Source organism: Penaeus japonicus, unplaced genomic scaffold (assembly GCF_977035675.1).
Source record: "Penaeus japonicus unplaced genomic scaffold, GWHDUDI00000001_assembly GWHDUDI00000023, whole genome shotgun sequence".
NCBI lineage: Eukaryota > Metazoa > Arthropoda > Malacostraca > Decapoda > Penaeidae > Penaeus > Penaeus japonicus.
In genome coordinates, this window is record NW_028234425.1 from 39,867,216 (window position 1) to 39,879,715 (window position 12,500).

At 36.6% G+C, this 12,500-nt stretch overlaps 2 protein-coding genes across 2 annotated transcripts in view; one reads left to right on the forward strand and one right to left on the reverse strand.

The window, feature by feature from the left end:
- LOC122258339 (M13 family metallopeptidase neprilysin 3) overlaps positions 1 to 12,500 on the reverse strand; it is a 221,904-nt gene that overhangs the window by 157,803 nt on the left and 51,601 nt on the right. The gene's annotated exons all lie outside the window — the stretch shown is intronic.
- Srp68 (signal recognition particle 68) overlaps positions 1,072 to 12,500 on the forward strand; it is an 11,621-nt gene continuing 192 nt past the window's right edge. Inside the window, exons 1-12 of the mRNA XM_086550456.1 lie at positions 1,072 to 1,327; positions 5,445 to 5,625; positions 5,722 to 5,878; positions 6,014 to 6,150; positions 6,443 to 6,620; positions 6,734 to 6,823; positions 7,002 to 7,151; positions 7,346 to 7,498; positions 9,507 to 9,667; positions 10,688 to 10,799; positions 11,136 to 11,270; positions 11,755 to 12,500. The exon at positions 11,755 to 12,500 is cut by the window's right edge and continues 192 nt beyond it. Of these exons, the coding sequence (XP_086406582.1) occupies positions 1,240 to 1,327; positions 5,445 to 5,625; positions 5,722 to 5,878; positions 6,014 to 6,150; positions 6,443 to 6,620; positions 6,734 to 6,823; positions 7,002 to 7,151; positions 7,346 to 7,498; positions 9,507 to 9,667; positions 10,688 to 10,799; positions 11,136 to 11,270; positions 11,755 to 12,006 (1,794 nt within the window). The 5' untranslated portion in view covers positions 1,072 to 1,239 and the 3' untranslated portion in view covers positions 12,007 to 12,500. The remainder of the gene's footprint in view (positions 1,328 to 5,444; positions 5,626 to 5,721; positions 5,879 to 6,013; positions 6,151 to 6,442; positions 6,621 to 6,733; positions 6,824 to 7,001; positions 7,152 to 7,345; positions 7,499 to 9,506; positions 9,668 to 10,687; positions 10,800 to 11,135; positions 11,271 to 11,754) is intronic.

Sequence of the window (12,500 nt, forward strand, 5' to 3'; positions counted from 1 at the left end):
GATGACCACTCTAAGCGCGAGAAACGTGTTGATAGTGAAACGTCTGTACTTATTAACTTGATTACTTGGAAATGGTATTTACTTAAGAAACCGTATCGGTGTTAGTGTATGAAATGGCAAGATAAATTTACATCGGACGCCATAGGAGTCAAAAGAAGACTACACAGGTAATATTCTGGGCTACTATATCAGATCGCCGTGTTGAGGAGGTATATGAAATGAAATATGCTTTGAAATGGATTGGTATAATCTAAATTCCAAACGATACATCACCCATGTGTAAATGTCGATGATACAGCACAGATTGGGCGGGGCAATTAAAAACTCACGCAAATAGTTACCGGCGATGTCTTTCTCGCTATTAATTGTGGGGAAACTTGAAATCTAGGTGAAGAATGCTGGGTCACCTTATCATTGGACCTCTGGCTTAAACAGTAATATACCAACGATCCGACTTGAGAGATGAATCTTATCAGCCGTTACAACTTAACATCAGTTATGGAATGCAGTATCTACTCTCTCAATGGAAATTCAATTTAAAAACTGTTGATTTAACGAATTCAATTGTGCGAAACCCCTTGACATATGTCATGATAGATGTATAACCATACAACGGTAGTGGAACTGCTGTTATAGTCATAATCTCCCCATGAGTGCACACTTCCTCAGAGCTTCATCCATTCACATGTTGAACTCATATTACCAATATCGTCACTCATCAAATTAACTCTTGTCATTCGGTTCTTCCAACAAAGTCTGCTTAATTGGGGTTCACTAATTTCACTCTTGAAGTTCCGGAGCCAACCTGGTTTGTACTGATCCAACTCCCTTTATCATTCCAGACTCACACGGCGTTTATGGAAGATGTTATTCCCTTTTTCAGAAAACAGTTCAGTCACAAGCATATCCCTTGACTGTGAGTTTCAGCTCATGGGTGAGAATGGCAAAGCTAAATAGATATGCTGGTCATGAGGGTGCCTTGGCATAAACAGACGGAAAGAATAGCAGGCCACTAGGCGGCACCTATCAGTAGCAATTGCAGGGTGACTCCTGTCTAAAGTTCCTGCAGACTCCTTGCAGGCACCTATGGGCAGCAAGTGCATGGGAGAGGCAGTGACTGCAGGCCCGCCCTGGGGGCGAGGGCGCAGCGGCGTTCGTGTTTGGCGCGCAATGGCGGCGGCGAGCGGCGTGCGGACACGGCGGCGCTGCTCGGCCGCCGCCAGGTGGCAGTGAGGAGCCATGGCGGAGAAGGAAAACACGACCGAGTCCCCTGCGCCCGTCGAGAAGCCCAAGCAGGGACCCAAGAAAACCCTAGCCACGGTCAAAGGTAAAACAACTTCACTAGTTCCTGGCCGAGCCGATGGCCATGACAGGGGGATTTTTTTTAGGTGAATCGTCGGAAATCTAATGGGCATCTGCTGGCACCCAGTTTCTAGACGTAAACAGATTTTGACAAGTACAATCACAGAAAATTTTGACATGACAATTTACCCCTTCTCCAACTGTCAAATCATGGTGAGAATCAGAGCACAGCACACAGAGCCATGAGCCTTTGCGTGATCGGGAAGGACACGAAGTCAGCTGTCACCAGTTGAATGGCAGTCATTGCCCAACCTAAGGAAAGACTTCACTAAATTATGAAAAGGTGTATGTAAACAAATGGCAGAATGTAGTTGATTTTCCACTTCTGAATCGTGGGAAATCCATTGTTGAAAAGTATGTCAGAAATTACATCACTTGAATCATAATACTACAAGGTGCTTTCTTGAAACAGCTGCTGATCTCCAGACCACACATGCACATGGGTATAGAATCACAAGCACTGAACTTGATATTGATGAACAAGAATACTAAAACTCGGAACATCCCAAGAGCCCAAACACATCTACAAAGGCCATGTTTCAGTGCTCACAGTTTCCACAATAGGCCTATGTGGTTGGGACATGGCATACAATACAAGTTAAATAGTACATGTAATTGACAGAACAAATATTATATGACAAAATATTCATTCAGAGCATTTCCTAAACAAATTGCTAATAAAGAAGTTATTCAGCAGGTTGATGTGCCAGTGATGCATTTTTCTAAAGTCGCTCACAATGGTAACAGTGCAGTGTCAATCTTACACTGACTGTGTAACTCATTTCTGCGATATGTCAACTAATTCGTCTTTCCTTTTACTAGTATATATTTTGTACATTTTATATCAAGAAATTAAAACATTTTTAACAAAATTACATGATTTTTTAAAATATCGTTTTTAATAAACTCCAGATGTGCATAGTTGCTACCGGGTGATTTGACAGTTCCTCAGCTGTCATTCCTTGAGGAGCAACTGTGAGAATCATTTTGTTTTCATTGATATGTCGATTATCTGGCATTCTTCTATCAACATCGCTGCAAAAATGGGAAAAAGGGACATCAATATCCATCTACGTGTAATATCAGAGCTCATCAATTGCCCCAAGTGTTGAAATTGTGTGTTTTTGATGCAAGCAATTGAGACAAAATTTCTGAGACTGAAAAAAGGTCCAATATCATGCAATATCTATTGTTACTCAAGGTTTGCTCCCCTGGGGGTTCAGGGAGCACAGCTCCCAGACTTTGGGGTTAGATGGGTCACATGGTTTGAATACAACATATAAAGACCATGGGGCGTCCAGGGGGTTTTAAGTGGGAGGTGTAGTTTATTACCACAAGGTTTGTCGAAAGTGTTCCCTTTGATTTTTAAAAGTTGGTGCTTCAGTTCATAGATCTTAATTAATGGTGAACACAGCCAATTTTATTATTTTTTTTTATGTGCTTTTATTACATATTTATTACATTTAAGCCTGGCTTACCTCATAATTTCCCTGATATACTACATGCCCTCCCCTACTATCGGGATTTTAACAATTCCAGTCATTTGTAATGCAAGACAATTGCAGATTCATGTAATATGCATCAGGAAGAATTACAGACAAAAAATAAAATTGTTAGATTTGATGGCTATACAAAATTGGAAATTTACTGGGAAGATAATGTTAAAAGATTACAAAAATGTCAGACACATGTAGGTAGTTGAACATTTCAGAGCACACGCTCAAACATGCAAAAAGTAGGTAGCTCCTCCTTCCCTCCCCCCATGCTATAGCCGCTTAGCATAACTCCATGCCCCATTTTCCAATAAGAACCAGAGCTTTTTTGGATGGCTCACCTCACATGTCATGCTAATTTCAACTTGTTCTTTAGAGCTTTTATATTAAATTCTAAGCATTTTCAATCATACCAGGCTAAAGTGCAACACCACCAACAGAATACATCCCACATATTATGATAATGTTAAAATCACTTTAACATTAAGCATGATTGCTTACCAGAATTACTGTGCTAACTTCATATTGTTTCTCTTAGCCTTCATATATATATATAATATATATATATATATAATATATATATATATATATATATATATATATATATATATATATATATTTTTTTTTTTTTTTTTTTTTTTTTTTTTTTTTTTTTTTTTCCACGCATACCACAAGTGTAACATATTTGCTGCAAAATATAACTCAGAGGGATATAGTAACCACTATGATAACATAGAAGGTGGCATGCACTGCCATCTATTCCACCAACTTCACTAGGAGCAAGGGACTCAAATATTGAATATGTATATGAAATAAAACAAAGTCTAAAAGATATGATTTGAAGTAAGCATGGTAATTCATGTGAATGATTAATCTTGTTGTAACAAGGGGAGTTTCTCTTTATGCATATCAATCTTTTAACCCCTATTTTTGAGGGTATGATCGATGATTTGGAATAGATGAGAGCCATGGATGTCTTATAATTTGTCAGTGATTTATATAGCAGTATTACCTACTTTACAGAAGAAAATAATAATGCTAAATTTCATTGTTCTAAACTGGATAATTGATGATGTTTTGATACCTTTTATTAGAAAGTATTAGTATTTGTCAAAATATAGGCATTGGTAATGGTATCTTTCAAAATTTAGGTATTTGTGTAACCTTAGATCAAAACTATGTAAATCTTGTGATAGGAGTATACAAATTAAGTTTAACCCGGCAGTGATGCATTGTCAAGTGGTTACCACAACTTTCAACAAACATCTAACATATAGGTTCTTGTAAGTTGTTCCTTGGATTGGTTCTCTATTTGAAACTAAATTGCCAAGGAGGTCTATAAGCTCTATCTGGCCAGAATTTTTAAGATAAAAGTTTGATGGCACTTGTCTCAGCACCAACAGGTGCAGAGGCTTCTCCGATGGCTGCAAGAGCAGTTACATATGCACAAATGACTTCCAAACATTTAGCAGTTTTATTGGGTAACCTGCAGTCTGTGTTCTATTTATAAACCCAATGCAGACAGGGGTATATTTGCTTGCCTAGTCTCTAGAGTGGGTTTTATTTCAGTGAGGCAACTTCGCACACCATAACTTGACTTTTCCTACTCTCTTTCAGTCACTTGATGTAAAACTAGAGCCATTTTTGTGTTTTGTTTGTCTTTTTTTTGTGTGTTCTATTGTATTGAGAGACTTGTGTGTCTTATGACAGGCTCTATCAATGCTGCATTTAACTAAAATTGTAGTATAGGGTCTGTATCAGCTCATTATTCTTTTATATTCAGTGTGATAAATTTATTTGCTGTTTTATGGGAGGAGAAAAAACAACTTAATTTTTTTCGTATTTCTGTACTGAGGTAAACAAATACAAAATATATATAAAGATAACATGAAGAGGTATTGAAGAGGAAGGAAACCTGTGCTTATGATTGTGATAGCCACAGTACAAGGTATCCTCACTAGCACAGGGGCACATTGTAGACACTGGGCATGGTTTGAGTCACCTTCCTCTTCTCATTCTAACTGCACATCCTTCATCGCTTCTAGTTTAGAGCAAGAAGACGGCAACTTAATGTGTGCCATCACTCTCTAAAGATAGTGCTTGCTAGAGACTGTGGATGGGTGCCATTCAAGGCTCTCTCTCTCTTTTGCTGGTGCAAGGAGAAAGTGATGCATTCTAGGTTTTGGATTTTAGGTTAAACTCAGTTTGCTTAATATCATAGTAGTACAATAAAGAAACACAGTGATCCAAAATCCCCCAATGTCATGTACATCACAATGCCGGCCATCAGGCCAAAAACTCCTGCATCATGTATGTCATGATACATCCACAATGGGTTAAATGAGAGAGCAGTTCAAGTTCATTCTTCCCAAAGCATATTTGTTGGAGGTGTCTTGGCCTTTACCAAAGAGTAAAGTGTGGATTTTGAATGAATCAAGACACAACCAGTAGTAGTAGTATATTTATTTTTGTATATTTTATTATCATACAATATATATATATATATATATATATATATATATATATATATATATATATATATATATATATGTATATATATATATATAAAAAGCTTTGTTTGTTTTTCAGTTTTGAAAGTTGTGAAGGAGGCCCAACTCGCTCATGGTCTTAGGCACAATGATTATCAACTTTACCGTCAGTATTGTAGCAGGCGCATACGACGCCTGCGGAAGAACCTTAAACTCATACAGGGTGATAAGAAGAACTTCAGGAAGAAGGAAGTGACAGTGCATTTACTGAAAGATGATAAGTAAGTATACTAAGTGTATGGTACAGAAAAGCTCTTGCCTAAATATTCTTGACCTATGTCTGTGACTGTAATGAATGAATTTCTGTTTTTCAACAGATTTCTCTTCATTCCTCTTATGACAATAGAGCGCTCCTGGGCATACGCAATGCAACTAAAGGAAGAAAGCCTTCAGGATAATAGGAAGAAATTTTCTATGCGTAACAAGCTAAGAAAAGCTGCTAAGTATGTTGCAGCTTTTGAGAAACTTGTTGAGGTAAGAGTTTTTTGTTTTAAGGAATCAGTGTTGTTTTATCATTTTGGAAGACATAAGACAAGCTTCAGAAACAAAGTATTTCTTTACCATCAGTATTATTTCACTCAGGCTAATTTATTACTGAAATCTCTCCAGGAGAGTGGTGTGTGTGATGCCAGAACACAGCTAGAGGTACAGGGTTACTCAGCCTGGCTTCAGGGAACGGTTCTTTTTGAGCTAGCTGATTGGTCTCTGGAATGGGATAAACCAGTGGAATTTTTCAACAAGGCCTTGTAGGTGGACTTTTACTTCATGTTGGCTTTTTAGTTATAAATGTGTTCACCATAGTCTTAAAAATTATTGTTACTTTATATAAACATAAATTGCATATCCAATAAACTTATTATTTTCATGTGGTTTCATGAAAAGAATGAAATATATTTGTTATTATGTTATTAGATTTGAAAGTTACTGATCAGCAGTAATTTACTTACTCAAAGAAATTAATCTTATTACAGTGCTACTCTTGATCTTCTGTAATATCATTGTTGGTTAACTGAATTTTTGCTTATGTCACCTTCACAGAGCAATTTACAGCAAGTTAAAGGAAGCTGTATCTGAAGAGGAATCTGAAATATATGCAAGCCGATTGCAGGAACTAGAAGTAAAGCTCAGGTTCTGTCGTCATCATCTAGGTGACAAGATGGCTACAGATACGTTATTAGCCATGAGAGGAAGTGAAGCTCTTGGAGATAAGCTAGATGTAAGTTTATGGTTTTTAGTTTGTTGAATTCATTTGTTACTGTTTAAAAAGTATCATTAAGTTTTGGCTCTGAAGTGCTTACCATTTACCATTGTATACTTGTATTTTTACAGAATCTTCTGGCCTCAGCAAGAGAGCGTCAAGCATCTACCCTCAGTGAGGTAACATGGAGAGGCCGTACATTGGCAGTAAAGCATGAAAAGGTAATCTTGAAGATTATGACTGACCTTTATTCCTTTGCACAGGGATCAGTAAAAGATGATTTCAGCTGTTGAAAACTTACTGGATTATAATTTAGAGAAGAAAAAAAGAACATTGATTATATAATGTGGTTAATTGTGGTATTAAAATGAAAAGCAATGATAGTATTAATGCTTTCAGGTACGTCTATTCTTGCTGAATGAAGGCCTAATTCACGAGGAGCTGGAGAACATTGAGAGTGCTGATAAACGTGTGGAAATGCTGGACAAATTGTTAATGGAATGTAAAGATGCTCTTCAGTTGGTGAGAGATGACCTGAAAAACGATCCTGTGAGTTGATTTTAAATTGCTGCTCTGTGATTACAAGATCTTAGCTATTATTAAAACAGTGTATTTTTTTTCAAGATAAGGTTGCATCTCATAGCTACATAGTGATCTGTAAAAGCCTGCATTTTATCAGTTGGTAAAATTTGCAATTCACAACAAAAAGAATGATTTGTTCAATATATGATGCCTTCTTTCAGACTTTCAAGCCAAGACAGCAAGCCAATGAGGGTGCTGTCTCTCCACTACATTTCCTACACACTTATTTGTCTTACCATCGCCTCAATCTGACAATTTTAAGAAATGTTGCCCTTGTGGATACTTATCAGAAGATCATCTCCGGAGAAATGAAGGTATGTATTACTAATATTTTTTATGGTCCTAATCTAATGTTGACACTGCATGTCATCATGTTTTGGTTTTGAATAATTTGTCTTAACCCATTCGTGCCGGTTGACTTGCTATCACAGTCTGTTTTTTGGGTCAGACACCGGTGACGAGATATTTAGTCAAGGCCGGTGCGCTGGGTGATCGGGCGTACAGCACTCACTCGCGGCTTGTGCGCCCGAGAATCCCGAGGCGTTAGGCTTATGCATTTGAATACCCCAGCATTCTGACCATTTAGAGCCGAAATAGCCCCATCGTGAATGGGTTAAGTTACGGTTCTTATTCTGCTTTATAATTGCAGCTTAACCACAAATTTTCTTTTTGTAAGTTCATTAGAAAGTAGAAGTTGCAGTGTCAATAATGCTCTGCAATGGTAATGAATCTTAACCTAATAATGACAGGATGGTTTTGGCTCTGGCCAGTCTAAATGCCAGTGAATTTCAAGCGCACATGCCAAACGCCTCGGGCTATTTGCCTGCTCTGGCTACGGCTGACTGCTGCATGCATGATCACCCGGCGTGCTAGCCATACAAAAACCCATGATGTGATATAGTGTCACCCAACGTTAAAGAGTTGATGCTTTCTTCATTTTTAGTAGCAGTGGACCATAAAATGTCTTTGAAGTTGAAATTCATAAATTGGCTTCCCGAGGTTTTGAAGCCATTCTAATATACTTTCAAACAAAACAAATCATATTGATATCTGATGTTTGTTTATTAATTTGAACTGGTACTGAGAACAAAGAAAGAAAATCAATAAAAAGAAATTTGAAGTTTTGACACATTTCATTTTAATTTTCTTTAACCCATTCACGATGGGGGCATTCCAGCCTTGCATGTCACAATGCCGGGGCTCTTGAACGCATAGGCCTAAATCAGTTAAATAAACGACGCCGTATGGCGTCCCTAGCGAACAGGCCTAGAATGCGCGGTACTGTAGTGTACCACCCGTCCAGAGAGGGTTAATATTTTGTCTACAGTGATTTATTGTTATTTTAAAGAGAAAAAAGAATGAGGGTGCACACTATCTGAGGAAACTTATTCTCATAAATTTGTTTTTTGTTTTTTAATATATTGGTATATTTAAGAAAAGGCAAAAACAGCAGAAGAAGAAAAGTCAGTATTTGTGATGCATGGAAGAACTATTGAGACATATTAGTTAAAGGTAGAAAAAGGGAGGAATTGTTTTTTTCTTATTTATTTACTTTTTGGTTCTTGGTGAACATATATGAAAGACTCAGTTATGTCTAAAAGACCATATTGACTTTATATTAATTTGAAGCAATTTATAGTACTATACCATGATAACTGTTTGATTCAAGGTGGCTTAAACTATTTACTTTCTTGTGAATAATAATATTGATGTTGAATGATCAGACCAATATGGATGGAAAACAAGCCTTAACTCAGATATTAGATTTATTCCAAAAGGGTGGTACTGGTTACCTATAGATGTAGTTCATATGTAGGTAACCAGGTAACCTCATACAATGCCACTTCAAAGTAGGCAGTGAGACCTGCACACTAAGCAGAGATTAGTGTGCAGAGCTTCATACTGGCAGATGTCTTAGAAGCAAATGCATGGTAATAACACTAATAATTTGCTCATCTGACCAATGATGAAAAAGTACATTGTTTAAATTGTTTCACTGACCATGATATTCTACTATTTATTCCATGCTCTTTCACACCAATGATGACCACACCCACTTACAAGCATTTATTATTATAACTTTACCCTTCTGGCAACAAAATGTCCCTTGCTACATGTTTTACAAAATAAAGGTACGGGTGATTAACCAATCAGAAGTGCCCATTTACCAGTGCCAACAATAAAAAAAAAATCTTAAGTTAGGAGAAATGTTTTTCTGTATTTCTCTATGAAAACTTCCCATTTTAATCCATTGCAGATGGGTGTCTGCAATATTGTTAAAATGTACAAAACTTATATATACTAATCTATCTGATTTTTAAGGTTGAGGAAGGAAAGAAAGCACCAAAATTGCAAGACCTTGTGCGTCTTCAAGAGATCATCATTCAGAACCTGAATGAAATCACAAATTTGGCAGGGTTAGAAGATGACCTTCAGCTGAAGAATAGTGTTGAAGGCCAAGTCTTTGCCTACAAGGCTCACAGGTCAGTGTCTTTGTTTTGTTTTGTCTAAACTGGCAGCTCCACCACTTCTTTAAGTGAATTTGTGGAATCTTTCTTGCAAGACATATCATTACTGTAAATGTACATGTTCAGCTTTGACAAATTTCATAACAAGAGCCAACTTAGCAGTTAGACACTTATTTGGTTAAGAATAACTCAATTTCAGCATAAGTAATTGTACATCTGATTATATTATAGAAAAGACAGACAAAATACAGATAAATTGTTGTTGCTATTAAGCTCTGTGTTGTTATTTTTTCTTCTTTTTCATGGAGTTGCTTTTTTCTGTTTAGACAACAACAACAAAAAATTATTTGGAATTCATTATTTATTCATTATGGTTGGGAATGGTCATGGTACTGGAAAGTTTGTTTTACATCGCACCAACATGTTAATTAGAATAGTACTATGGCCAGCATATATTGCGATCTCAATGCCAACCATTTGAAGAATTAATTACTTAGTAAGATATGCCAGGTGTTGGTGAAGATTGTTATATTTTACACAGTGGAGGTCTTGCAGGCAAGAGTTTAGAGGTTTTAATACCTGACTGTTATTCCATGTTACATTTTTTGCTTTTGACTCGGTTCCTATTTTTACACTGAATCATTTGCGTTAGATTATTGTTCTGACTTTTTCTGTTAATAAAGCATCATCTAGTTTAATTATTATGTGCTGACAGCCAGATGCAACACAACAGCAGCAACTCTTGGCAGTTACTAGGAGACCAGCTTCATTACCTTAGCTATTGACCTTAGTGTCATTGTGACTACAACAACTAACAGCATAATTTACACACACACACACACACACACACACACACACACACACACACACACACACACACACACACACACACACACACACACACACACACACACACACACACACACAAATAGATAGATAGATAGATATATGCATGAATGCATAGATACATAGATACATAATCCATAATCCATAAAATAGGGCAGACAGTCAGTAAAACATGGCTTCTCTTTTCAGGTGCTACTTTGTTGCTGAGAGTTTTGTCAAGATGGAGAAATGGGCAGAGGCTCTAGTTTTATATGAGCGAACTTTAGCCCATATCAGTGCCGCCAGGAAAAGCCCACTGGATGTAAGTTTAATTTCTGTGCCTGTACATTAGATTAACCCTTCCGACATGGGCCTCATCTTCAGGTGTCCAGCCTGGACTGGGCATCTTAAGATGAGGGTGTTTTCTATTATTTTCATGATATATTTGCAAAGTGATACTAATTACCATTTGATATATTAGGTCATCATAACGGAAAGGATAAATAGTTTGTAATTTCAACAAATGGGAAAATACAGTACAAAAGTGATCCTATCCCCTGAAAATGCATTCTGTGGAAGGGTTAAGTAGACTTTTCATATATTTCATAAATATTTACCCTGGGAGAATAGATAATTTTGACAATATATGTTTTTTCAGGCTTCTGTAGAAAAGAATTTGGATAAATTGTCAGCACTGGTGGACAGTAAGAAGTTCACTGCCCATGCTCAGGCCATCCTAGTGTCTGAAACTGCAGTACCCAATGTTTCTAAACTTTCTATTAAGGATAAGAAGGTATGTATATTTTTATTGTCTTCAGGGATTATCACTGAGCAATGCTTTTGCTCATTCTACTGGTTCCTTCCAATTTTCAACCTAAGTTAAACCTTCTATATCATTTTCAAATATCATCAAATGGTTTAACGCATTTAGGCTTTTGACAGAAAAGAGGATGAATAGAAATGCTGTAAAGTTAAAGGCACAGAAATGGGATAAATAATGCTTTCAAGTTGCTTATAACCATGTTTCTCATCATGCATTGTCTTATTTTTTATTTTACTTCAGAATTTAAAGAAGCAATGAAAAAAAGTTAATTTGAAAAGTTGTAGTTTTAGGATTATCCCTTTGAGTATATTTTCTTCCCTGTTTGGGTTATCAATCTGTTCTGGCAAATTCATGTCTCTGGCTAACATTTAAATTTCAGTCCTGTATAGTATATATGTTATAGTTCAGTATAATGTTAGCAAGCTCCACTAAGTATGTTTTATATTTTTTGCAGATGCTCATTAACCGCCTTGATGAATATGTAGAAGATCCAGGATTGTTCTCCAACCATCCAAGCATAGCCCAAGTCCCACCACTTATGGTGTCTGTGCCATGTAAACCCCTTTTCTTTGATTTAGCCCTGAACCACATCGATTTCCCCTCTCTTGATGACAAGATAGAGACTAAAAAGCAAACACAAGCTGCAGCTGGTGGAGGACTTACTGGTCTGGTTAAGGGTTTGTGGGGTTGGGGCAGCAAGAAGTAGCCTTTCCTACCTTTGCTGTTATCAGAGTATTTGAGAGATGTGAATGTTGATTTTTTTTCCTTGTTTTTATTATTTTATAGTCAAGATAAGAAAAATATAAAGATAAATAATTTTGTTTACAGAGCTTTGGGTGTGAATGGTCTGAATATTTAGGCTAAATCTCTAGGATGTAACAAAGGATTATTGGAAATGTGCCTTCAGCAAAATTACAATTTGTTACAATTACCAGTAATAAAAGGTTTCTTGGTTCAGATTGCAATTTTTCTTATATAAATTCCTAGTGTAATAAAAGAATGGTGAATAGGGATACTGAATGAGGTCACAGATATGCATTCCTTGTTTTCACTTGTTCATGCGTATGAGAGAAGTCAACAATTTTATGTAAACATTAGTTGCCATTCATACAAACAAATTCAGTTGTTGTTTAAGAGTTATACATGCATATGTTCTTAGTCAATATTGGATTTTTTAAGCACAGTAAGTTATTCTAGCAT